Source organism: Manacus candei, unplaced genomic scaffold (assembly GCF_025592945.1).
Source record: "Manacus candei isolate 608988 ecotype Guabito, Panama unplaced genomic scaffold, ASM2559294v1 h1tg000169l, whole genome shotgun sequence".
Classification (NCBI taxonomy): Eukaryota; Metazoa; Chordata; class Aves; order Passeriformes; family Pipridae; genus Manacus; species Manacus candei.
In genome coordinates this window covers 51,966-78,480 of record NW_026138217.1, presented here as the reverse complement: position 1 = coordinate 78,480, position 26,515 = coordinate 51,966, and the positions used below count along the sequence as shown (strand labels likewise).

Sequence of the window (26,515 nt, the reverse complement as noted above, 5' to 3'; positions counted from 1 at the left end):
ATAACCCCGGGATCACCAGGAATGTCCTTGGCATTCAAAAGGCTGGAGCTCCCCCGGGAGCCCGGCAGGTCAGCAGCTGGAATTCTTCCCCTTGGCTGAAGGGCCAGGAATTCCAGGGAATCTGGGTCAGGGTGGGGGGAGGCCTTTTCCCACCTTTTTCCCAGGCGGCCTCGGAAAGCTCCAGGTCGGGAATGGTGCTGGAGTGTCCTGACAAAGTGCAGCCACTTCTGGAGACAAGTCCCAGAGCGGGGTGGGAATCCAGGAGCTGACTCCCTGTTATCTCCTCATTCCACAGCCCTCAGTGTTCCCACCACAGTGTTTTCCCTTAATTTTGAGCTGTTTTCCCTTAAAGTTGATGATTTTTCCCTTAATTTTGAGCTGTTTTCCCTTAAAGTTGGTGATTTTTCCCTTAATTTTGGCATTTCCCCCTAATTTTGAAGTGGTTTACCTTAATTTTGGTGTGTTTTTCCTCTAATTTTAGCGTGTTTGCCCTTAAATTTGGTGACTTTTCCTTTAATTTGGGATGTTTTCCCTTGATTTTGGGATGTTTTCCCTTGATTTTGGGATGTTTTCCCTTGATTTTGGGCTGTTTTCCCTTAATTTTGGTGAGTTTTCACTTAATTTTGGCCTTTCCCTTCTCTCCTTCCTTATCCTCGATCCTGAATCCCAGTGGTGTTCCCTCAGATTGTGTCTCCCTGGGGTTGGTCTTTCCTTGGTGTCACAACTGGGAGAGGAGAAGGCAGGATCCTGGGCAGAATTCCAGCTGTTCCATAGAATCCCGGGCTGGTTTGGATTGGAAGGAGCTTAAAGCTCATCCCATTCCAACCTGGGATACTTTCCCTATCCCAGGTTGCTCCAAGCCCTGTCTAACCTGACCTTAGACTCTTTTTTCCAAGGCAGGATGGTCCTGTCTGGCACGTGGAGCTGTTCCTACATGGATTCAATCCCATTCTCCAGGGGTTTTGTGTCTCCTTCGCGTCCCGTGGTGGGTTTGGCACAGCGGGGGTGTTTGTGTGTGTTTTTCCTGCCGTATTCCCGGGAGTTTTCCCTGGCAGGTGACTCCACCCGGGCAGTGTCTCTTGTCCGTGGTGGCAGGTGAAGCTCTTGGCTTTGAGAAGGCTCTGGAATATTTGCTCCCGTGGATTTTACAGGCAGCACGTGGGATTTGGATTTTTAATCCAGGTTCCCTCCAGCCTTTAGTCCCTGGGATTCTGGTTTTCCCGGTGTTTGGCTGTTGGAGAAGCCCCAGGAGGAACCTCACCTGCGGGCCACGTGTTCCTGCCCTGCCTGGGCTTGGAATGAAGGTGGGGATGGTTTATTCCAGCTGTGTTTTGACTTGGGAATTTCAGCCATTGTCGGCTGCGCCTTCCCGAGGGGTGTTTGCTCCCAGGGCTTCCCGGGATGTGTGGATTATCCCACCTTGACTCAGGAACGTAAGGTATCCGATGCTGCAGCTTTGGGGTGGGAGCCTGGGCATGGTGGGTTTGTGCATTCCCAGCTGATCCGTAAAGTTCTGCTTCCAGGGCTTCCCAGAGGCGTTGGGGCACAGCCTGCTCCCATCCCAGCCACTTCCACAGGATGTGAGCAGGGGCTGCTGGAAAAGGCTTCCCACTCCCTGTGTAAACAGAGCTGCGCCTCCCAGGGAAGTTGTTTTTCCCTGTGCATTCAGGCAGGGAGGGCTTTGTTGCAAAACATCCATTCAGGCTTTGCCCCGATGGAGTTTCCTTTGGAAATGCAGCATCGCTTGGGGATGGCTGGGAGGGCTTGGGAAAGGTGGTAGAGCCAGAGCCGGGCTCGGATTTGGCCCAAATCCTGATAAAAGCCGTGGAAAGAGGACTCTGGGATGTGCTCCATGGGTGTCTCTCCAGGTAAGAACTCCTTTTGGAGCATGTTTTCCAACTGCTGCTGTTTCCTGGGGATGTCAGTGGCGGTATCAAGGCTGGGGCTGTGCTGCCATGAGCAGCTTTGGATGGAATTTAGGAATCCAGGTCAGAATTCCTTTTGAACTGCAGGATAAAAGCGGATCACGGTGACACATCCACGTGAAAATCCCACCTGCAGAAATCAGGGCTCCTTCCCTCGGGAATCTGGCAGTGTTTGCTCCCCCGTGCCTGTGGAAATGTTGCAGAGATTTGTCTTTGTTTCCTGAGCTCCGACTGCGACGTTTGGGACTGGAAATCCCCCTTTCCCCCTGCTTAGGGGAGTTCAGCCCCTGGCATCGGCACTCCCGACCCGCCGGATCTCTTCCCGTGTTTCCAGCTCGCTTGGAAGCCTTTCCCTGGCCTGTTTTGTCTTGGGCTTGTCGTGATTTGGGTTTTGAAGGACTCAGGGAAGTTGGTGGAGCTGCTGGAATTTATGTGGAGCTTCTTGTTGGACGGGACTTGGAACAACGTGGTGCACTGGAAGTGTCCCTGCCCAGGGCAGGGCATGGGATGGGCTTTAAGGGCATTCCCACCCAAACCACTCCAGGATTCCAGCACTCTGTTAGGTGTCAGTGGGCAGAAGATCATCTCTGGTTTCAGGAGTGATTTGGGGTTTTCTGGGTAAAAAACAGCTCATAAATTCAAAACTTTGCTGTGGAAAGAACTGTCCATCCCAAAACTTCTCAAATCAGGGGATCTGTGACAGAGATTAACCATTCCTGCTGGGTTGTGTCACTCTGGAGAGCCTGCAGTGATCCAAGTGATTTATCTGTGCTTTAGAAAAGAATCCTGAACCCTTTGGGTGCCGTTCTCAGTCCAATGCCAGTCGGGGTGATGGATGGGGGGCAGGATTTTAACAAACGGAGATTTTGGGAAGCTGCTATTGGTTGGAAATCCACACCATTGCCTTGGATTTTGTTTGCTCATTAACATAACGGGGATTTGCCTTGTTTTGTTGTTGTTGTCTCTTTCCCAGTATTGAATATTTAGTGTTTTTAGGCCTCACTAAACAACCAGACTTGAGCTATGACTTAAAGGATGGGAGGATAACCTGTGTATCCCTGACATCCAGTGCTTCTCCTTTCCCCTTGACTGAGGAACAAAAAAACTCTATTAAAAAATAAGAGCAAACTCTCCAAATGGGTGGAAACTGCAGCAAATCCTCCTCCAGCCTGGGGGTGGGTCACACTCCTGAAATCTGTGCCCACTGGAATTCCCGGGTTGGATATTCCTGTCCTGGCTCGGTTGTTTTGGGGGTTTGCAGGGTGGCTCGTGGGTGCTGTTCCCAGCCCCTCACACCTCACTGAGTGGGCATTCCCTGGGGATTTAGTCCCATTTCTTCATCCTGTAAAGCCTGGGCTTGGACAGGACATGGAGCAATCCTTCCAGTTTTATTCCAGGGTTGTGTCACCACCACCCCCGGGCTGTTCCTCACCTTGGATCACCGAAGAGGAAAGAATTCATCCTTCCCACCTGCTCCACCTCCTGAGATTGAAGGGAATCCTCTGTTCCTCACAGTTTGCTGGGAGCTGGTTGGGATTCTCCCCCCCAGGGTGCTCATTTGTGAAGGGGCAGCAACAATCCCTGTGTGCCCAGGGAAGGACCCAGGGAAGGACCCAGGGAAGGACCCAGGGAATGGCTGCTGTGCCGGGGGGTTGGGATAGATCTCAGGGAAAGGTTCTTCCCCCAGAGGGTGGTTGGCACTGATCAGGCTCCCCAGGGCAGTGTCACAGCCCCAAGGCTGCCAGAGCTCCAGGAGGGTTTGGACAGTGCTCTGAGGGACAGGTGGGATTGTTGGGGTGTCTGGGCAGGGCCGGGGTTGGATCCATGATCCTCGTGGGTCTCTTCCAGCTCAGGATCCTCTGTGTTTACAGAGCTCTCCCAGCTCCCTGTGGCCATGCAATCAGAGCCACTGTCCAGGCTGCACAGCCCGAGCTGCCATGGGCAGTTTGAGCAGGGAGATGGGATGCCTCAGAGTTAGTCCTGCCTCAAAACCAGGATTTCCCTCTGTGCCAGCCCCTGGTGCTGCCCTGCACCAACACCAACACACCCACGGACCTTCGGGCTCTTGGGTTCTCCCCCACCCTGCCCAGCACAGCCAGAGCTCCGTGCTCTGCACCTTGCAGGGGTTGCTGGGGGGGGTTGCCCTCCCTAATTAATATTTTCTGCTGAAGAAGCCCAGCCCTGAATTCTGGCACGTTCTGAATTTGCACAGTCCAGCCCTTCCCACAGGACTCGAGGGAAGAGCTGAGTTCTGGGTTTGCTTTTCAGAAATGCTGCACTTTCCATCACCCTGCTGTGTTTGCATGAGTGGAATGGTCTGGGTTGGAAGGGACTTTAAGGATCATCCAGTTCATGCCAGGGACACCTCCCACTATCCCAGGTTGCTCCAAGCCCCGTCCAACCTGGCCTTGGACACTCCCAGGGATGGGGCAGCCACAGCTTCTCTGGGCACCCTGTGCCAGGGCCTGCCCACCCTCACAGCCAGGAATTCCTCCACAGTATCCCATCTAGCCCTGCCCTCTGGCAGTGGGAAGCCATTCCCTTGTCCTGTCACATCCGTCTAAACTCTGGAAAGGCAGCAGCCCAGGTCAGGGAGCCAGAAAAACCTCTGGGACATAATCCCGGTGCTGGGGAGGGTTTGCTTGGCCTCACCCTCTTGGAGCTTTTCTTCTTTACCTGCAGAATGGGGTTAATCCCCACTGTGGTGCTTCCCAGCCTGGCCCTGAGCTGCTGGAATGTGTGAGGGCAGGATGTGTTGGGCAGGTTCTCCTGGTGCTCCATGGCCAGAGGGGTTTCTGGGCTGGTGTGTGGGGTGGAAACTCCTTTTGTTCCACATTGAGAGAGAGAAAATGTCTTTAATGTTGCAAAGTGTCTGACAAACACATTAACCTGTCCTTACCCCCCGTTTGTGGGACCAGCCCTGCTCCTGGGCAGTGCTGCTGGGTCAGCCAGAGTTGGCAGCTCCCACCAAGGGCTTCCCACTGGGAATGACACAGATGAGCTTGGAGGTGGCACACGAAGGTCTGTGCTGTGACTCCGTGAGTGACATGGTTGATGTGTCAGACACGGCTCTGTGGGCAGGATCAGCAGGACACAGACCATTTGTGGTGCTCATCCCCTGGCAATATCCGTGTGGAGATGGTACTGGATATCCTGGTGTCCTGCCTGCTGACAAAACATTGCCTCAGCACTGCTGCCCGCTCAGCATTCCAGCTGAGAGCTCGGGGAATCGATGGAAATTAAACCTTGGCTGCCCAGTCTGCACCAAAACGTGTTTTCTTCCAGTGTATCCTTCTGTTTTTGTGGCTCAGAAGGGTCCTTGGTCTCGGCCTCACTGCAGGGGAAATGTCCCTGGGCTGCTCCTCACTGTGTTCCGCAGTGCACAGAGGGACGTTGGGACCGGTGAATTTGGGTTGGAAAAGTGGCAAGTCCTCCCTTCCCAATCCTCCTTGGCCAGTGGCAGCAGCTGGACACGATCCCGGCTGTGCCAGTGGGGTGGGAGGCTGGTGGGGCACCTCCAGCCCCAGGGGCACCGCTGGGACCCTCCGGACACAGAGGGGCTGGAGCGTGTGCAGGGAAGGGAAGGGAGCTGGGAAGGGGCTGGAGCAGCAGGAGAGCTGAGGGAGCTGGGGGGGCTCAGCCTGGAGAAAAGGAGGCTCAGGGGGGACCTTCTGGCTCTGCAACCCCCTGACAGGAGGGGGGAGCCGGGGGGGGTCGGGCTCTGCTCCCAGGGAACAAGGGACAGGAGGAGAGGGAACGGCCTCCAGCTGTGCCAGGGGAGGTTTAGATTGGATATTGGGAAAATTCCTTCCTGGAAAGGGTGGTCAGGCACTGGCACAGCTGCCCAGGCAGGTGGTGGAGTCCCCAGCCCTGGAGGGATTTAAAAAACCCGCGGCTGTGGCCCCTGGGGACATGTTTAGGGTGACCACAGCAGTGCTGGGGAATAGCTGGACTCGATGGTCTTGGAGGGCTCTTCCAACCTCAACAATTCCCTGGCTCCATGATTGGTGCTCATGTGCTGCCCAAGGCCATGCTGTGGGGGGAACCAGAGGCTTGAGCAGGAGCCACACTGGGAGTTGTACCCTGGGAACCTGGACCTTGGCGGTTCCTTGGCTTCCTTTCCCGGGCACTGACACTCCCTCCTCCCTTCCCACCGAGAAACACTGGACCTGAGCTTTGCAGCAGTGCTGGAAACCTAAATCCTGACTGGTTGTCTCACAAGGGATTGCCTGGATTCCATGGACAGCACCACAGTGGGGTGTTAGTGCTGACTGAGCCTCTGGAAGTGCTGGGAGTTCTGAAGGAAGTCGTGTGTCCGTCCCTCGATGGGTTTTTGGGAACAAGACTCGTGCAATTTGCTTCCCTTCTCCCACTAGTTCTTGGTCCCGTTGCCCCTCTCTGCCTTATTCAGGAGCAGGAAGGTCTCAAAGATCCTACTCTAGGATCTAAAAGGGATGGGATATTGGGAAGGAATTCCTCCCTGTGAGGGTGGGGAGGCCCTGGCACAGGTTGCCCAGAGAAGCTGTGGCTGCCCCATCCCTGGGAGTGTCCAAGGCCAGGTTGGACGGGGCTTGGAGCAACCTGGGCTGGTGGAAGGTGTCCCTGCCCATGGCAGGGGGTGGCACTGGATGGGCTTTAAGGTTCCTCCCAACCCATTCCATGATTCCACGATCCTTAGTTCCCCCAGGTTTCCTAAGACAGGAAAGGAAAGACCCTGTGATGGGAGAGGGAGAGGGAAGAAGCTCCAAATCCTGGAGAGGGAGGATGCAAAGGTCCGACCCCCCATCCCGAGTGTGCCTGTGTAGGAAATGCCATTTTCCTGCTTTCCCAGCTTTCCCAGCTGCCTGCTCAGCTGGAGGGGGTGGATGTGATCCAGGGCTTTCCCAGCCAAGGAAGTCAAGGCCAGGTGGGCTCTGACACCTGCTTTCCCTGTTTGCTGGACACGGGGGCACCTCGGGAATGCAGGTCCCTCCGGGTGGGAATTGGGCCGGGAGCAGCTGTTGGGATTCATCTGTGCAAAGAAAAGCTTGGATTTTGTACAAAATAACCCCACGATGCAGCCTGTCAGAAAATCAGGAATGAAGTCTCCCAGTATGTTTGGATGCCTCTGCTTCTGTCACCGAACCCTTCCCTGAGATACTTCCTGGCTTTTCATTCCGTTATCCCGCCGGGGCAGTTTGAACTCGGGAACGGGCACCGGGCAGGATGGGAATGCAGGGTGGAAATTCCAGGAGTTGTGTTTCCAGGCTCGTTTTCCATGGGGATTTGGGCCGGTCCCCTATGTTTGCCTCGTGGCTCCGTTCTGAATCCCCTCCCTTTGTGGGTGAACCGGGTTTGGTGGCTCTGGGAGGTCGGAGATGTGGAACATAAGGAATGCTGGGCTGCTTTTCCAGGCTACCCTCGGAATCTGCAGCTTTCCAAGGGCCCGTCCAAGAGCTCCAGAGCTCCCGTGGTCTCTTAACAAAGGAAGAGGTGACAGTTATTCCCAGGATCTCCTGGTGAGCGGGAATTCTTGCCAATGAATCATCTCGGGCAAGTTTGGATAAATCCCTTGGGATGTTTTTACCCAAGGAGCTTCTGTTCCAAGTTTATCCTCTGACAGCGGGTGTTCCAGGAGGAGCAGCTGCCCTTTTCCTTGGAAAAATCTCTTTTTCCAGCCTCCAAGCCTTTGATTTGCTTGTTTAGGGATTATCCCGTGGTTTGCCTTGGTTTTCAGGTGAACCAGGATTGCACTGGGAAAAGTTTAGGTGAGGACAATGGGAATTAAGGGCTCGCCGGGAGCCGGCAGAGGGAGCGTGTGAGCCCAAACACTCCCCATTCCCTGCAAAACCGGGGGGGATTTCGGGAGAGGGGAGGAATCCCGCGGGCAAACCGACCCACTGAGCGGCTGCCCTTCGCTGCCAGGGCTCCTCAGGCCCCATTTGGGCAGCTTTTAAACCAATGAAGCTGTTTGAAGGGTCATAATATTGTCCCAAAAAATTGGGAAGTCTCCAAATGCATCCACAACAAACGCAGGGGCTGCTGGATGGTGGAGGTTTGGGCTTTTTTAGCAGCATTTGGCAGGAATGTTCCAGGATTGCAGGATGTTTAAGGATTGTCTTGGAGCCTTTTCTTTTTGGTGTGGTTTTATTAATAGTTACTATTATTAATATTTACTGTTAATATTTGATTAAGCTTTGGGGCCAATTCTGAGGCTTTGTCCTGTTATCATTTAATAATAATATTCATATTATTGTTCTTGGAATGACACATTTCCCAGGGACACCTCAAGTGTGGGGTCATTAAACTGCTGCCCCCCCTTGTTTTTACGAACCCTCCTCCAACATCAAACACCAGCCCCCTGGTTGGTATTCCAATAAATTATCCTGGAATAAACCTCCCCATCTTCCTTCTCCTTTGATTTTGTGGGAACACAGATCCAGCAGGATTTCTGTCCGGGTTGCTGTGCTGTTTGTGCAGGAAATGCTGCTGGGTGATGTTATATTACCATTTATTTTTTTTTCTGAAAGCCTGGAAAAAAATGAGCAGGAATCTGGAGTAGCTGAGTGTTGGCTCATCCCTGGGGAGGGAGGAATTCCTGGGAATTTTATACCTTTTTATTACCAATCAAAATCCAGCTGCAATGCTGCTGTTCCAGTGTAAAATGAAGTCGTGGCCTTTGGAATTTGTCTCTGGAGCCTCTAAAAACGCTGTTTTAACACACAGGGAGTTGGTGCTGGGAGAGAAATATTGGAATTTTCAACCTTGGGAATGGAATTTCAGTGTCCTTAATTTTCCTGGGTGAAGCAAAGATTTATATGACAGGGAAAAAAAAGACCAATTTCCTGTTGAAAAGGGTAAAAAAAAAAAAGGAAAAGCTCTTTTTCCAGGGGCTTGGAATTGCCTGGTTTGCAGGGATAAGGAGACCCCGTGTGCTGGTATTCCCGAGGGCTGGTATTTCTAAGGGCTGGTATTCCCAAGGGCTGGTATTCCCGAGGTCTCACTCCTCTGGGTGATTCTCCAGCAGCACAGACAGGATATTGCTCATCCCAGACATTCCCAGAGGCTTTGTTTTCTTTTTTTGACTAAAATCTGCTTTGTTTTCCTTTTGATTTTCCAAAGGATCTTCTCCGTCTGGTGCAGGTTTTGGGACTGGAAATATCATCCTATTCAGTGGTGATATCCCAAATCCCACAGTTCCCACGGGTCTTTCACTCCCTGTGCTGTTGCCTGTATAAAATACCGTGCTCCTCCTAGGAAACAGTGCTGGATTTTCTTCTTCTCTCCCTAAAAATGGTCTCAGGTCCTGTAGGACAGAACCAGCAGGAGCAGGGAAAGCTGCCCTTGGAATCCGTGATGGCACTGCTGGGGAGGCACTGAAATTCCAGGGAAATCACCCTTCCCAGGCAGGAACTTTACCTTGCCATAGGAATTTCCTCAAGGAACACAACTTTACAAGCTAACACATCTGTCTGGTGGAAGAGGGTTTTAATTTAACCTGGGGAAGAGAATCAGCCTGGAAGGTCTCAGTGTCCCCCGGTGCTCCCAGGGAGCTGCTGGCACGTGGGATGAGCAGCTCCAAGGGATGAGGGAGAGTCTGGAGCAGGTTGGAGACCCGAATTCCTGTGGAGCTCCTGATTGCCAAGTGCAATTCAAGCCTTTTCTGTCCCAGCCCAGCCAGGGCTGGTCCTTCCCCACCCCTGGAATGTTTTTTCCCAGGTGAGGACACGGCTCCTCCGCCAGTGTTTGGAGAGAGGACTTTTTGTGGCGTGTGGAAACGAGCTCTGACTCAGGGCTCTGGCTCAGCCCCTCATTTTCATTCAACAACTTTCCCTTGGAGGCCTTTTTTCCCTTTGTTTTTTTTCCCTTAAAATCCTGTTGACGGTAAAAAAAAGGGAAGGTCAAAAGCCCTGCGGGTTCTGACACTTCCTAAAGCAGCTGGAAGTTGGGAGAAGAGGAGGCAGCTCGGGATGGGAACCCCCAGTGCCACCCACGCCTGAGATCCGGGGTCCACGGGGCTGGGAATGCTGCCTGCAGGTAGGAAAACCTTCTGGGATCAGGAGGGGATTTGCAGGAGCAGGTTTGGCTTCAGCCCAGTGGGGTGATTTTTGCCTGCATTTAATATTCCTCGGCTGTTTGTTCCGGGTAATTATTAAGTGGAATAAACAGCAGGTTCTTAACTAATTTCAGGAGGGGGGAGAGGGAAAATTGAAGTGCTCTGGAAGGAGGAAAAGGTTTATGGAATGTTTTGCCAGCTGGCAGAGAGGCAGCTTTTAGGAGGGGGCAGGCAAATTCCAGCGGTGCCGGCACGGCTCCATTCCATTGCCCTTCCAGCTTTTCCTGACGAGTTATTTGAAGCAATTCCTCCTTGCTCTGACTTTAGGCTGATTCCTGAAATGTTCTCCTGCTGGAATCTGATGGCATTCCTCCAGGACCAGGGTGCAGAACGGGATGTCTGGGGGGGTTGTATTGGGCTTGGCAGCGATCAATCCAAGTGCAGGGCTCTGGGATCCATCCCAGAATTACCTGGATTGCAGGTACTTTTGGATGGGGCACAACTGCTGCAATCCCTTTATTGCAGCTTTCTGAGTGCTCAGAGATTCACTTCCAATCTGCAGCCTGGCAGGGAGCACCTGGAGCAGGGAGAGAGCACCTCTGGCATCCCCCGAAACGCAGGAGCACAGCTCTGCTCTTGGGATAGCTCAGCACAGGAGGGGGATTTTCTGCCATGGGTGTGCTGAACTGGAGCTGGCTGGGAGGCTTGAGCTCTTTCCTACTGGGATTCCTTTTCCTTTTCCTGTACTGGAGCAGGGGTGTGGGACTTGGCAATCCAGGGCTGGTTATTCCCAGCCCATTCCAACCAAAACGTGCCTCCGGGCCAGGTCGAGCCCGAAGGGTTATTTTGGCAGCAAGTTGCCTTTTGGCAGCTGAGTTTATTGCTGGTCTTGTTTCCCTTAAGGAAAACACCAGTGGGGGTGTGAAAACTCCTGGAATGGTCATTCCCTGTGCTCAAACATTTAGGATTCAGCAGAGTGGGTGCTTTGGAATATTTATGAGCTTGGTAAGAGCTGACAGAGCTCAGTGGAGCTTCCCCATCCATGGATCTGCTGCTCCAGGGATCGAGGGGTTTCCCTGCTCCTCCCAAAATCAGCTCAATTAGCTAAAATCAGCCTGGGAGATGCTTTTCCGAGTTGTTCCGTGCCTGTGACCAGCCTGCTGTGCTGTGTTGTTCCTGAGCTGGCTCCAGAGAGTTGGAATTGGGATTTAATGGTTGGAAAAGCCCTCTTTCCAGTGGGTGTTCATTCCTGCACTTCTCCAGCAGGAATGGGATAAGGATTTAAGGGACAAATAAAAGCTGTCGGGATCACACATGGTGTTAACAACCCACTTGGCATCGTCATCCCAGAATCCCATTGTCCCTGAGCTGGAGCAAACCCCTGCTGCCCGGGATCCGGGGTGGTTTTGGGGTGGGAAGCACCTCCTGGGGGACTGTGCTGCCCTGTTTTCCCAGGCTGGGAAATTCCGGATAGGGAATGACCACCTGCCTCCAGCCTTGCTGGCCACAGCCAGCCTCCATCCCGAGGCCATTCCCAGGCTGGAGAGCAGCACACCCGGGGGTGCTTTTGCTTGGAAAAGCCCCAACCCGCTGGTTTTCCATTCTTTTTTAGCCCAGCTCCAGTTCCCTTTTGTTTTTCCCCGTTTTCCATTCCTCAGTGCCTGGGAATGTGCTGTGTAAGGAGGTTTCCTGGCAGCAGCTCCCATGTCAGAGTGTTTGGTTCCAGCCTCTCCTGTCACCGCGTCGGCTCCAGGGGGATTCCTGGCGTGGGAGCACGGATGGGAGCTCGGAGGGGATCCTGCCGGGGCTGCTCCCAAAGAGTGGCAGCCCCGGGGGTTTTCCAGAGCTGCTTCCTCAGGGAACCTGACAGAAGCGGTGGCTGGTGCTGTCACATGGCATTTTCCTGCAATTAGTTGGCATGGGAAGCTTCCCCACTCTGTCTGCCATTCCCATGGCTCCTCCACTCCGGCTGTGCCGGGATGGGAAAACCCTGGATGTGGCTGGAAGGTTGTAACAACAGCTTAGGTGGTTCCTGATAAATAAACATGGTTTTAATCAGGTTTGTAATCCATGTTTATGGGGTTTCGTGGGTTTTATTTATCAGGATATTTAGATATTGGGATATTTATCCTGATAAATTTCATTTACAGGCCACATTTATAAATCAGGTTCATAATGAGATTTATTTATCAGGATAAATATCCTGATAAATCATGTTTATAAAATCAGTGTTATAAACCACATTTATAAATCAGGTTCATAATCCACATTTATGGGGTTAATGAGGTTTATTTATCAGGATATTTTAGTGTCAGGATATTTATCCTGATAAATAAACCATGACACTGAATAACTAAAGTTCCTTCCAGGATTTTCTGTGATAGTGAGAGTTTGGTAAAAATGATAATAATGTTCTTGTCTTGAAGTATGTTGGGAAAAAGCTGTGTCTTGTCTTCCCTCTCAAGGAGTGGGATTGATTCCTGGGCTTGCTGCTGGTGGGTCTGCATCCCGTATTTATATTTATCCTGATAAATAACCCATGTTTATAAATCACATTTGTATGGTTTGATGTGGTTAATTTATCAGGATATTTGTATATCAGAGTATTTATTTATTTATTGCCAAGGAGCCAAAACGGGTTGGCAGCTTCCTGGGAAATAAGGTCGAGGGATTTGTTTTCCAGCCATGGATTTAGCCCCCCCTGTGCCACGTGCCCCTGGTTAAGGTGGATTTATGGGATGAGGTGTTTCTGTCATCAGTCCGTTACCTTATACTTGAGATGTCCTGGAGAGCTGGAGGCACAACCTTTGATCCCCCAGCCTTCCATAAATCCCAGGGATTTGCTGTCCTCACCTGCTGCCAGCAGGAACTGTGTGCAAAAAAAACCAAGGGAAAGGGGAGTGTTGAAGGAAAATGGGACTGGGAATTATCCCCCGGGAAGTTTGGGGTAAAACAGGCTCGGTGGCAAAACTGCTTTCCCAGGGGTGGGAAGGTCACTGTTCCTAAACCATCTCCCACCTCTCCAAAGCTTTGCAAACCTGGGAGTTCCTAAACCATCTCCAAAGCTTTGCAAAACCAGGGAGTTCCTAAACCATCTTCACCCTGCTCCTGCAAAACCCAACTGTTCCTAAACCATCTCCAAAGCTTTGCAAACCCAGGAGTTCCTAAACCATCTCCAAAGCTTTGCAAACCCACATGTTCCTAAACCCTCTCCCCAACCTTCTCCAAAGCTTTGCAAACCCAGGAGTTCCTAAACCATCTCCAAAGGTTTGCAAAACCCAGGAGTTCCTAAACTATCTCCAAAGCTTTGGAAACCCCGGAGTTCCCAACCCATCTCCCAGGCTCTGCACACCCTGGAGTTCCCAACCCATCTCCAAAGCTTTGCACACCCCGGAGTTCCCAACCCATCTCCCAGGCTCTGCACACCCCAGAGTTCCCAACCCATCTCCAAAGCTTTGCACACCCCGGAGTTCCCAACCCCTCTCCCCCCCCTCCCAGGCTCTGCACCCCCGTCCTGCCCCAGGTGTTTGTGGTGGCAGAGCTTGACCGAGCTCTGTGGTGTGAATGTGAACCCTTGCAGGTGTATTCCTGGTGCTCCCAGTTCTCCTGTGACCCCCCTTGTCCCGTTTTCCCCGTTCAGCAGTGGAGTGGGATGCCATGGCCAGCTCCTCGGACAGTGAGGACGATGGGTTCATGGCCGTGGACGCCGAGGACGCCGCGGCCGAGGGGACGATGGAGCAGGAGGAGGAGCCCCAGGCCGAGCTGGAGCTGGAGGAGAGCAGGCACAGCAGATCCATGCTGGAGCTGCCGGAGGAGGTGCTGGAATACATCCTGTCCTTCCTGTCTCCCTACCAGGAGCACAAAACCGCCGCCCTGGTGTGCAAGCAGTGGTACCGGCTGATCAAAGGTGGGCAGGGCAGGGGGTTGGGGGCCTGCCTCTGGCTGAGCCTCAGCTCTTGCTTTCCCCTCAAACTCTGGGGTCTGACTCCTGGAGAATCCCAGCACAGCCCCCCAGCCCTCGGGTCCTGGCTGTGCCCAGGGCAGTGGGATGGTGCAGAACTGAACCCTCAGCCCCTTTTGGGGTGTGAAACCCGTGGAGGGTGTGATCCCCCCACCCCTCTGGAGCTGTCCAAAGCCAGGTTGGATGGGGCCTGGAGCCACCTGGGATAGTGGGAGCTTCCACCCATGGCAGGGCATGGGAATGGATGAGCTTTGAGGTCCCTTCCACCCCAAAACCCCCAAAGCCCAGGACAGAGCCCCTCCATTTGCTGCACCGGGATGCTCCCGGTGGTGGCTTTGCATCCCAGCCCCATTCCCAGTGTCCCATGTCTAACGTTGGCTCTATGTTGGCCTCTTGCTCTGTCCTGAGCATTCCCAGAGCTGCTGCTCCCAGCTGGAACAGCCCCGTGCCTGGTTCCTGCAGCTCTGCAGGGGATCAGTGGGATATCAAACCTACATTAATGCATATTCACACTTCCTGAAAGAGCAGCCCTGAGCCACAGATCCTGCACTCTGCCTCCTGCCAAAGCCTCGGGGGGATATTTTAATGCTGCATGTGGATGATACAGCAAATAAGGAGGGAAAGTTGGACGAGGATCCAAACAAAACCCTCTGCTTCCCTTTGTTTGAATGCACTGTGTGATTCCTGTTGTGATTCTGACACTTCAATCACAAGCTTCATTTAAAAACCAAGGAGTTTAAGGAGAGACCACAGGTAAATCCGCTGGGATTTAACCGCACGAGGGGAACTCGTTTCTTCTGGAAAACGTGGAGCCAGGATGCCTTTGGCAGTTGTGTGGGGTGGTGGCTCGTTTGTGGACTCTGCACACCTGGAAGCATTGCTCAGATTCCAGGCATTTCCCACTTTGCCCAGAGTTTAACAGGAAGAAGGTTAAAAACAGGAGCACTGCCCAAAGTTACTCTTTTTTGCATAATTTTGGGGCACCAACAGCCCACACCCCTGTGGAAAGGTCTTTTCCAAGTGCTGGCCTTTCCTTGGCTGGTTCCTGGAGCAGCCTTAGGAGCTGCAAAGGATGCAGCTGGAATGGCCAAACACCTGGGATTCAGCCCAAACTGTGGGAAGCAGCCCTGGAGCAGGGGGGGGCGAGCATCCCGAGGCCCAGCGTGGCTCCAGGCTCAGTCCCAGGGGGGCTGGGCCACTCTGGGGCAATTCCAGCCAAAAAGGGAGTGAATTCCCACCTGTGAGCTGTGCCCAGCGAGGTCACTCAGGGGGAACAGTGGATTTGTTCTCTCCTGCCTCAGTTTTCCTGTTTGCCAGGACACAGCTGCTGGGAAATCCTATGGCTCACGTTCCCGTGTGATTCTCGGGAATCAGCTCCTTGAGGACCCTGGGCTGGATTTTTTTATTAAAAAAACCCTTCCTGCTTTATATCCTGGAGTGGGATTTCTTGCTGGGGGTGTTCCTGGCCTGTCAGGAAGCAAATCCTTGGGGGAAAAGCTCTTGGCAGTTGTGGCATCCTCAGTGCAGGTGCCACCGAGCATCTGCTGAGCTGCTGCTGCCACAAACCTTCTCCAGAGCCTTTTCTCTCCACAGGGAGCAGCCCCTCATCCCTGTTCCCCAACAGAAATCCTGGCAGCTCCATGAGGAGCCTGTTCCCAGCTAAATCCACTTCCTCACACAGCTGAGGAGGAATCTTTTCATGCTGATTTTTGTCCCTGATGTCTCCTCACCAATCTTTTTCAAGGAGAACAGCATCATGCTTATTATCAAACCTGTCTGTCTGATGGGAGAGGAGTTTTATTTGAAGTGGGGGAGAGAATAAGCCTGGAAGTCTGAGTATCTCCCTGAAGGCCCCCCGGTGCTCCCAGGGAGCTGCTGGCACGTGGAATGAGCAGCTCCAAAGGATGAGGGAGAGTCTGGAGCAGGTTGGAGACCCAAATTCCCGTGGAGCTCCTGATTGCCAAGTGCAATTCAAGCCCTTTCTGTCCCAGCCCAGCCAGGGCTGGTCCTTCCCCACTCCTGGAATGTTTTTTCCCAGGTGAGGATGTGGCTCCTCCGCCAGAGTTTGGAGAGAGGACTTTTTGTGGTGTGTGGAAATGAGCATTCCCTGGACATAATGTGCATCCACAGTCCAAAAACTGATTATCCTTTGTCCCCTGAGGCTCCTGAAGGGAAGGGAAGCTGCTCCTCGGGGTGGGATGAGGGAGCACCAGGATTGTGGGGCGGCAGAGCGGGCTGGGAGCTCTGCAGAGTATCCCGTGGGCTTCCTGCCTTTCACCAAGGCTCTGCTTCCCAAGCTGGAGCTCTGGGGATGTCATGACCTGGGTCAGTGAGTGTTGCTGATCTCCACGTTTCCAGAGTCCCTTTCCTTTATTCCCTCTCCTCCTCCAGTTCCCGGCGTGTTTGTCCCCTCAGTGCAGGGCTTCTCTGGGGCTGCTGGGGCTGTGCAGGCACAGTTTGTCCCTGCCATGTCCCACACTTTGCTGACAGTGTGCCTTCCTCCCCAGGTGTGGCCCATCAGTGTTACCACGGGTTCATCAAGGCAGTGCAAGAAGGGAACATCCAGTGGGAGAGTCGCACTTATCCCTATCCCGGCACCCCCATCACCCAGCGCTTCTCACACAGTGAGTACCTGCTGGGGACAGCTCTGTCCCCTCCTTTGGGGGGGAAACTGCATCCAGGGGGTTCCCACTGCATCCCTCGGGATGTGGCAGTGCCACACGTGCCCGTCACTGTGGGAATTCCAGCACTTTACACAAGAACAGGGATTTGGGAGCTGCTGGTCGTGGCTGTGGGCCTGCTGATCCCAGGAAGTGTTGGTGGAGCTGGGCTGGGATTGGGGCTCTCTGTTTGTGCCTGTTTAATGTACAGGGATCTTTTTGCAGCTCCCCTTCTTAGGATTAAGGTTGGAAAAGCCCTCCAAGATCTCACAGTCAGCTGTTAACTAGGTCACCCCCAAACGTGTCCCCAGGTGCCACATCCACACGTTTTCTGAGCACTTCCAGGGGTGGGGACTCCACCACCTGCCTGGGCAGCCCCTGCCAGTGCCTGACCACCCTTTCCAGGAAGGAATTTTCCCAATATCCAATCTAAACCTCCCCTGGCACAGCTGGAGGCCGTTCCCTCTCCTCCTGTCCCTTGTTCCCTGGGAGCAGAGCCCGACCCCCCCCAGCTCCCCCCTCCTGTCAGGGGGTTGCAGAGCCAGAAGGTCCCCCCGAGCCTCCTTTTCTCCAGGCTGAGCCCCCCCAGCTCCCTCAGCTCTCCTGCTGCTCCAGCCCCTTCCCAGCTCCCTTCCCTTCCCTGCACACGCTCCAGCCCCTCCGGGTCCTCCTTGTCCGGAGGGTCCCAGCGGTGCCTCGGGATTGGAGCCTGAGCTTTGTGTCCCCTTTGCCACTGGACTTGAGTCATTCCTGTCTGAGTTTAGGGAAGTGCAGCACTCAGGGGTGTTCACTAGCTGCTTGCACAGATCCTGTGCATCTGTGAGGAAATCTGGGAAGGGGCTGACTGTGCTGGATTCCGAGTGAACTGGAGCTGCTGGAGCGTTTGGGGATGGGAGCGAGCGATTCAGTTGGCAGCGCTGCTGAACATGGGGCTGAATTCTTCCCCTGCTTCCCAGTTTCTGGAAGGGAACAAAAAGGGAAAAGATACTTAAATAAAGTATCTTTGAGGGAAAGATACTGAAATAAAGCTTATTCTTTGTAGCACAGTGGCATCGAGCTGCCAAAAACCATGACCAAATTTCTGTCCCATGGCTCTGGCGCTGGGTCTGAGCCCCCGGGGAGGCAGCTCTGTCACGGAGCAAATTCCATTTTTCTAAGGAAAAGCAAACACTGGAGCAAGCCCTGCAATTCCAAGAGCAATCAGGCATCACATTTTCATCTTCCCAAGCAATCATTTATGAAGCAACCCTCGCTCAGCCTCCTGCCAAGACAAGTCCAGGAGACGCTGTGGGAAACTGTGGTGAAGTCACTGTGCTCCTCCAAGAATTCCTTGTCTTCCTGAAGGATAAAAAAGGCACCACAGTTCATCCCTCATTTTTAAGCAGCCATGTTAGTGAAGTTCTTATTACTGACTTCAAGATTTCCACTATTTCCCCTCAGTCTGAGCAGCGTTTTTGTACTGGGGAGTGCTCAGGCCGGGTAGAAATTCCCTGGAAAAGGCTCAGAACTGCTCCTTTAATTTCTCCTGCTGCCCATCATGGGCTTGCTCCAGGTGTGCTGCTGTTGCACTTGGCCCCAAGTGAGCTGTGTCCCTAAATGCAGTGCCCCTGGAGCGTGGCATCCGTGTCAGCCTCTCTCCATGTCAGCCTTGCTCCGTGCCACAGCCGGGCTGTGCTCGGCCCCTCTGGAAGGTTATTGATGCCCCTTGTGTGCCCACAGCTGGTCTGGATTCACTTGTTTACTGGCTGAAAGGCCTGGGGTTGGGAGCAGCCCCCCAGACCCTCAGCCCCTGCTTTCCCTGGGGGACATTCCCTGTTTGGGGGTGGATTCCAGCGTTAAACCCCAGCCACAAACCCTTAATTCCAGCAGTTCGGAGTGAATCTCTGAACTCCCGCCTGGAATCCCAAGGTGTGGTGAGCTGAGGTGAAGGAAACAGGACATTTGGAGAGGGAGGGCTCCCAAAGCCGTTTTTTAGGGATGAGTGATTGCCAGTTTTTGTGGGAAGACGTCATGGCCCAGGCACGAGCCGCTGGAAGCCAGCGGTGCCGTCAAAGGGGCTCTGTGTCTCTTCCAAGAATTGTTAGAACTATCCCGGGAGCATCAAAGGACCAGGGAGGGAATTTTAAGCAGTTAGAGGTCACTGTGTCTGCTCTCCGTCCTGAAGGGATCCAGAAAAACTGTTTGCTAAGGAATAAGGAGCGGAAGGTCCTGCCGAGGGCAGGAGCAGGGATCACACAGCTGATGACTATGGATGAGCTTTTCCAAAGGATTGGACTGAAGCTGCAGGACAGGAAACATCAGTAATGCTGATTTCTTAGGTCTCAGTGCACAGGTTTAGGGGTAGAAATGCTCTGTATCTGGGGTTTTTTAAAAATCAGGTCAATGTTTGCAGCAACCACCGGATTCTTTCCTGTCCCCGAGGTCAGAACCTGCCAGTTCATACAGGGCAGTGACTCACAGGGTGACATCACTGCCCAGAGTCGGCAAAGCCTGTCAGGAGGCTCAGGAATGCAGCCTGGGAATGCTGTGCCAGGAATATCGATCCTCTGCTGGGGGAGTGACTGATCAGAAACGCTCAGTTGATTCGTTTGGGTTCCACTCAGTCTGGGGTTCTGCACCGCTGGGAGGAGTAATTAAAGCAATTAATGGGTTCACAAACCGGTCTGGAGGGAGTGGGAAAAGCTGGAATGTTTGTTTTACAGGATGAGCTGCTTTTCCAGCAGAGCTGCAGCTCCTCTCAGCACCCAGCCTGCCTCAATTTTTGGCTGATTTTTGGCTGTGCTTGGTCCCTGCACTGCAAGGGGCAGGGAAATGGTATTTTAGGGAATGAGGAGATGGATGTATGGATAGATCTGGAGATAGGAGGAGACAGGGTGACAGATGGGGGTGTCCAGCCTGGAAGAGAGAAGGCTCCAGGAAAGAAGCCTAAAGGGGCTCCAGGAAAGCTACAGAGGGACTTTGGACAAGGGATGGAGGGACAGAGCAAGGGGGAATGGTTTTAAACTAAAAGAGGGGAAATTTAGATGGGATATTGGGAATAAATCCTTCCCTGAGAGGGTGGGGAGGCCCTGGGAAAGGAGAATTAACCAACAGGGCCTGAGGTGTGATTCAGTGACCCTATAAACTTTATGAAGCAGCTTAGGGAGGGTCAGTGAGCTGAGAACCTTAATCAGAGCTAATCTAATTAATTACAAGCTTCTAAGGCACTTTTCTCTGCTCTTCAGGAGCAGCTCTGCTTGAGGGGATAATCCTCTTGGAAGGTTCTTCTGGCTTTCCCCTGGCCAGGGAGAACCCTGAGCCAGCCCAGGGTTTATGGAGTCAGGGCAGCCTGGCTGCTTTTGTCCTGGGTGGAATCCAGGAGGAAAAGCCAATGATGTTGGGGTATCACCCTGGGGTGACCCTGCTGGGAACAGGCACCTCCAAACCTCTGCAGCTGGACAGGGAGACAAAACACATCCAAGGTTCCTGGGCCGGGATCAGGAGTGGGAGAGATCCCTCCCCCGTCACCTCCTGGGAACCAGACCCAGACTGGGGACAGGAATTGGATTATTGCTGACAAAAGCAGAGCAGGACAATGAGAAGTGAAACCCACCCTAAAAACCACTTCCCCCTCCCTCCTTCCCCAGCTCTCCCTCCTCCCTCCGGCGGCGCAGGGATTCGGGAATGGGGTCGGGTCGGTCCATCCCACGTTGTTCCTGCCCCTGCTCAGGGAGAGCAGTCGGAGCCCTTCCCCTGCTCCCTGGGGTCCTTCCCACGGAGACAGTTCCCCAGGGACTCCTCCAGCCTGAGTCCATCCCATGGCAACAGTTCTCCAGGAGCTGCTGCCACGGGGGTCACTTTTCCATGGGGTCAGTCCTTCAGGAACTGCTCCAACACGGGTCCCCACAAGTCCCTCCAGGAAACCTCTTCCCAGGGATCCAAGGATCCTGCCAGGACCCTGCTCCAGCCTGGGCTTCCCACGGGGTCACAGCCTGTCCTGGGCATCCCCCTGCTCCCCGTGGGCTCCTCCCCAGGCTGCAGCTGGATCCATGATCCATCCTGGCTCTCCCTGGGCTATAGGTGGATCCATGATCCATCCTGGGCTGCAGGTGGATCCATGATCCATCCTGGCTCTCTCTGGGCTGCAGGGACTCAGCTGCCTCTCCCTGGGCTTCCCCATGGAATCTCAGGGGAATCCCAGCTCTGGCCCCTGGAGCAGCTCCTGCCCCTGCTCCTGCCCTGCCCTGGGCTCTGCAGAGCTGTTCCTCTCACACATTCCCGTTCCTCTCCTCTCTGCACTCGATTCCATCTGCACAAGAACCTTTTCCTCCTTAGCTGTGTTATCCCAGAGGGGTTCCCACCATCCCTGCTGGGCTCAGCCTTGGCCAGCGGCGGGTCCGTCCTGGAGCAGCTGGAATTGGGGGAATGGGGGAAGCTTCTGGCAGCTTCTCACAACCCACCCCCTAAACCCCCTCTGCCAAACCCTGGGACACCAACACCCCCCAGAGCAGGGCAGTGCCAGCTGTGCTGATGGCTGTGTTTGCCATTCCAGCTGTGCCGATGGTAGTGTTTGCTGTTCCAGCTGTGCTCACAGCCCTGTTTGCTGTTCCAGCTGTGCTCACAGCCCCCTTTGCCAATTCCAGCTGTGCTGATGGTTGTGTTTGCTGTTCCAGCTGTGCTCACAGCCCTGTTTGCTGCTCCAGCTGTGCTCACAGCCCCCTTTGCCATTCCAGGTGCGTGTTACTACGACCCCAACCAGTCCATGTACGTGTTCGGGGGCTGCACCCAGAGCAGCTGCAACGCCGCCTTCAACGACCTCTGGAGACTCGACCTCAACAGCAAGGAGTGGATCCGGCCCCTGGCATCAGGTGAGACGTGCCAGGACCTGAGCCCCTCGCCTGGCTGCTCGGGTTTAGTGTTTCTGTGGGGTTTTTGTCACTGTCTGACTGAGGTTTGGGTTGTATCCTGGCAAAACATGGGCTTCTGTGCATATCTGTGTGTTTGCAGCACCGTGTTGGGTTGGTTTTCTCTGGAGCAGGTGCTGGTTCCTGTCCCAGGATGAGGGACACTTGTTCAGCTGTGAGAGCCCAGGCTGATATGGCTGAGAAAACTGGGATTTTTCAGCCTGGAGAAGGCTGAGGGAGAAGACTGAGGCTTGGGATTGTTCAGCCTGGAAAAGGTCAAGAGAGTTGGGATTGTTGAGCCTGGAGAGAGAAGGTTCCAGGGATGCCTCAGAGCCCCTTCCAGTGCCTAAAGGGGCTCCAAGAGAGCTGGAGAGGGACTTTGGACAAGGGCCTGGAGTGACAGGACAAGGGGGAATGGTTTTAAACTAAAAGAGGGGAAATTCAGGTGGGTTATTGGGAATAAATCCTTCCCTGGGAGGGTGGGGAGGCCCTGACACAGGTTGCCCAAAGAAGCTGTGGCTGCCCCAGCCCTGGAAGTGTCTAAGGCCAGGTTGGAGCAGCCTGGGCTAGTGGAAGGTGTGGAGCTGGATGAGCCTTAAGGTCCCATCCTGTGATTCCATGATGAGAGTTGTTGTCCCAAAGCTGAGGTTTTCCTTCCTCCCTCCAGTAGGAGCCGTTTGAGGGGTGGAGGAGGCGAGCTGAGCGAGGGGGGCTGTAGGAAAGCAGGTCCATCCCTGCAGTCCCTGTGCCCTCAGCAGGCAGGGAAACCCCCCAAACATCTCCACCCCTGGTCTTTGTGCTCTGAGTGTCCCCCAGGGCACACTCGTGTTCCTGGTGCTTCTGAATTCAACTGAAATAATGGGGGAAAAAGCAAAGCACTGGGGAAGCTCTTGGGACAGGGGGGAAGGAAGGGTTAAACCAGGGGTTTTGGCAAAGGCTTGGTGTTTAACCAAGAGCAGGGAGGAGGAAGGAGCTCAGCACCAGCCCAGCCTGGCCCTTCTCCACAGGCTCCTTGGGGCTTCCTTGGCTCTGTTTGCTCCTCTGACACTGCAAAATCCAGATGTTCCTGTGTCGTGGTGTTCCTTGGGACCTCCTGCTGTCCCACTAACTGTTCACACATCCCTTGGTGCTTGGATCAACCCACACTGCACTGCCAGGAGCAGCTCTGCATGGGGGGATAACCCTCTGGGAAGGTTCTTCTGGTCAGGGATACCCCAGGTTTTATGGAGTTGGGGCAGCCTGGCTGCTTTTCTCCCATCCAAACCCAGGGGGGAAAGAAAATGATCTTTGTTTTTCCCCCCAGAACAGGATTTTGCTCTGATTTTTGCCCTGCACAGCCCTGTGTGATCCCCACGGGGGAGAGCTAAGGAGGGAGAAAACAAAGCTCAGCCTTCCCACGGGTGTGGAAACTGGGTCCTGCCGACCCTTCATCCCGGGCTGGAGCGTTCTCCCGCTGCCCAGGGGTGGAGAGGAGCAGCATAAACAGGATGCTGGGAGCTGCAGACCTCTGCTCCGAGCCAGCCCTCCCGTTCCTGCAGCCGGCGGGTCCTTCCGCGGGCTGAATGCGGGGCACGACTCGGGCACTCGGGGCTTCCCACAGTCACGTTCCCACTGCCTCCCTGGCAAAGCACGCTCCTGAAGGAGCAGCTCCTGTGGGAATACGTGTCAGAGTTAAGTCCCACGGGAAGATCCCCCGAGGAAATATTTCTGCGTGTTGTCATGAGCGAGATGGGATCGCAACTGAAACTCCGGCCCCGGGAACGCTCCTGCTCCCGGGCTTCCAGAGGGATGAGTCACCCCACCGTGTGCCTGGGGTTGGATCTTGATCCTGCTTGGGTTTGGATGCCCTTAACCAGAGGGTTGGCACCGGCTGCCTGGGAAAGAATAGTGACTGGAGGGGGCAAAAGGGAGAGCTTTGAAATCCGGGATTGGGATGGAAATGAGGCGGGAGGGGTTTGATTGTAAAACAAGAGCTGACAGTGATTGATGAACACTCATTATGTGGGTCCTTAATTGCTGGTGGAGGTGGAGGAGGAGTTCCCACACCTGCCCTGTGGACTCTCTAGGATTTTACTCCAGAGCGAGGCTCCAGCTCTTTCCCAAGGCCAGTTTTCCCTTGGAGAGGTTCCGTCACACTCCACGTGTTCCCTCATTAAGTATCTTATCTAATGAGTGCTTTGGAATAGGAGTGTGGTGTCTCAGCTGAGCTGGAACAGTTTCACCCCTTCCCCTCTCTGAGAGGCTTTTCCAGGAGAAAACACCCTTTTTGTTGTTGTTGTTGTTGTTTGTTCCTCCCTGTTTTCGTTGGGGTTTTCTGGCTCCCGGGCATTCCATGACATCAGAGCTGGATAATTCATCTCCAGCCTGAGCTGCTCTGCTTCAGCTGGCAGTAAATATTTAGCCTTCAAAGACATAATTGGCCTGGGTTTCTTTAGTCTCAGAGACGGAGGAGGGAGATTATTACATCAAAAACCCCTAATTTTTGAGGTTTCAAAGTAATTTTTTTGCTTGGATCTGAACCAACGGCCCTGACTCGTGACTGAGAAGGCTGGAGCAGCTCCAGGGAGTCACTGCCTGGCTGTTATGGAGAGCTTTTGGTGGGGCTGGATGCTCTGGGAAGGAGGGGGTCAGGCAGCAGGATCCCTGCTTTAGGAAGGTGCCTCCCAGCTCTTCTCCCTCGAGCTCTCCAGGCCCCTCTGGAGCTGCTTCCCACCCCTTCCACTCCCACAGCCGAGTCCTGCCCGAGCATTTTGTGTGGGAAGCTGCAGAGTTACCCCAGGGTAGGTGGTCCCTGGGAGGAGGTGCCTTTCTCCATGTGCTGGGGATGCTTTTTGCCTTCATTTGCATAATTAACCTGGACAGTTGTTGGAATTGGAGCCCATCCCTGCCCAGGAGATCCTGATGGAGGGCTGGGGGTGGTTTATGCTGGAATCTGTTGATCCAGCTGGAGGCAAGGGTTAGTTCCCACAGGGTTTCAGTGGTGATAGTCTCTGGTGCTCCCCAAAAACGAACTGAAACAGCCAGGAAAGAAACCAGAATCGATTTGAAACAGAGACTCCCAGGACTTTCAATACCTGAACAGGCTCCAAGGAGCTGGAGGAGGACTTGGAACAAGGGATGGAGGGACAGGACAAGGGAATGGCTTCCCACTGCCATAGGACAGGATTAGATGGGAGATTGGGAAGAAATCCTTCCCTGGGAGGGTGATGAGGCCCTGGCACAGGTTGTCCAGAGAAGCTGTGGCTGTCCCATCCCTGGAAGTGTCCAAGGCCAGGTTGGAGCAACCTGGGAAGGTGTCCCTGCCCATGGCAGGGGTGGGACTGGATGGGCTTTAGGGTCCCTTCCAAGCCAACCCATCCTGGGATTCTGTGCCTCAGTGCCACGGGAGCTGCAGGGTCTGTGGGGAGGCCTTTGCCAGGAGGGTGCTGATCCCTGGGCTTGGCTGAGCTGGGATCCAGCCCTGGATCCCCTGGTGGCAGGGAAGGTTTGTCCTGTTTCCACACAGGTCTGTCCAACACCCCTGGGGATTCCCCTTCCAGCTCTGTGCCGTGACAGCTCCTGGAAGGCTTAAAAGCAGAGACCTTCAGCCTGAAGGTTTGTGCTTCAAACCTCCTGGGTGGTCAGAACAGCCGGCAGTGAGTGTGCCAGCACCTTCTCCTGCTGCAGTGAGTGTGCCAGCACCTTCTCCTGCTGCAGTGAGTGTGCCAGCACCTTCTCCTGCTGCAGTGAGTGTGCCAGCACCCTGTCCCACTGCAGTGAGTGTGCCAGCACCTTCTCCTGCTGCAGTGAGTGTGCCAGCACCTTCTCCTGCTGGCAGTGAGTGTGCCAGCACCTTCTCCTGCTGCAGTGAGTGTGCCAGCACCCTGTCCCACTGCAGTGAGTGTACCAGCACCCTGTCCCACTGCAGTGAGTGTGCCAACACCCTCCTTGCTGGTTCCTCTGGGCTCAGCTCCTCCCCAGCTCCTCTCCCTACTTGGAGTGGGAGTTCGAGGATCAAGTTTCCCTTTGTGAGCTGAGGGGAAGGTGCCTCTGATGGTGTTGTGTCAACAAACCCAGCAGCCCAAGGGAGGAAGGGGAGAGTGGGGAGAGCCCCTGGTGCCCTGCCCGGGGTGTGCTGTCAGATGTGGTCCCTGGGTGGTGAGAGGCTGGAGGAGGAACCTCCGTCAGTCCTGAGGCAGAGGGGCTTGGCCTTGACAAAGCTGCACGAAAGCCTTGCCCCCAGCAAGAGAAACCAGCCTTGTTTTCATCCTCCCTCTGGAAAGCCGTGGGGAGTTTTCAAAGCCGGTGTTCCAGCCTTGGTGCAGTTCCGTGGGGTCGGCCCCGCTCCGGGTGAACTCCCGGGGGTGCTGCCTCCTCAGCGGGAGCTCTGTGGGGCTGGAGGCAGGAGGTGAAGGACTGGTCTCCCCAGGGAGGGAGGTGATGGTGCAGCTGGGGTCCCACTGGTGCCCAGCTCTCCAAGGCCACGAGCCAGCGTGGCACCGTCACTCGGGGCACAGACCACACATGGGGCCAGGGTGCCCTGGGGCTCAGGGTTCTGCACTAAAACAGCTGTGGGAGTGCTGGGAAACTCCTCCTGTGTGGATTTAAACCCTCTGTGGCTGAGGGTCAGTCCTTGGGTGTGTTTTGCCTCTTCTTTGCATCAGCTGTGTCCAGTTCAGCTCAGGAAGGACCCGGAGGGGCTGGAGCGTGTGCAGGGAAGGGAAGGGAGCTGGGAAGGGGCTGGAGCAGCAGGAGGGGCTGAGGGAGCTGGGGGGGCTCAGCCTGGAGGCTCAGGGGGGACCTTCTGGCTCTGCAACTCCCTGACAGGAGGGGGGAGCCGGGGGGGTCGGGCTCTGCTCCCAGGGAACAAGGGACAGGAGGAGAGGGAACGGCCTCAAGCTGTGCCAGGGGAGGCTCAGGTTGGACATCAGGAGGAATTTCTCCCTGGAAAGGGTGGTCAGGCACTGGCAGGGGCTGCCCAGGGAGGTTTGGAGTCCCCATCCCTGGAAGTGCCCAAGGAAGGCCTGGCCATGGCACTGAGTGCTCTGGGCTGGGGACAAGGTGGGCATCGG

The 26,515-nt window shown here is 54.5% G+C and overlaps 1 protein-coding gene across 2 annotated transcripts in view; it reads left to right on the top strand.

The window, feature by feature from the left end:
- FBXO42 (F-box protein 42) overlaps nt 1-26,515 on the top strand; it is a 45,958-nt gene that overhangs the window by 1,541 nt on the left and 17,902 nt on the right. Inside the window, exons 2-4 of one of the 2 annotated variants that reach the window (XM_051773486.1) lie at nt 13,604-13,867; nt 16,429-16,545; nt 21,294-21,428. In XM_051773486.1, the coding sequence (XP_051629446.1) occupies nt 13,618-13,867; nt 16,429-16,545; nt 21,294-21,428 (502 nt within the window). In that variant the 5' untranslated portion in view covers nt 13,604-13,617. Of the gene's footprint in view, nt 1-13,600; nt 13,868-16,428; nt 16,546-21,293; nt 21,429-26,515 lie in introns of both variants that reach the window. The other variant, XM_051773485.1, reaches the window with a different exon arrangement.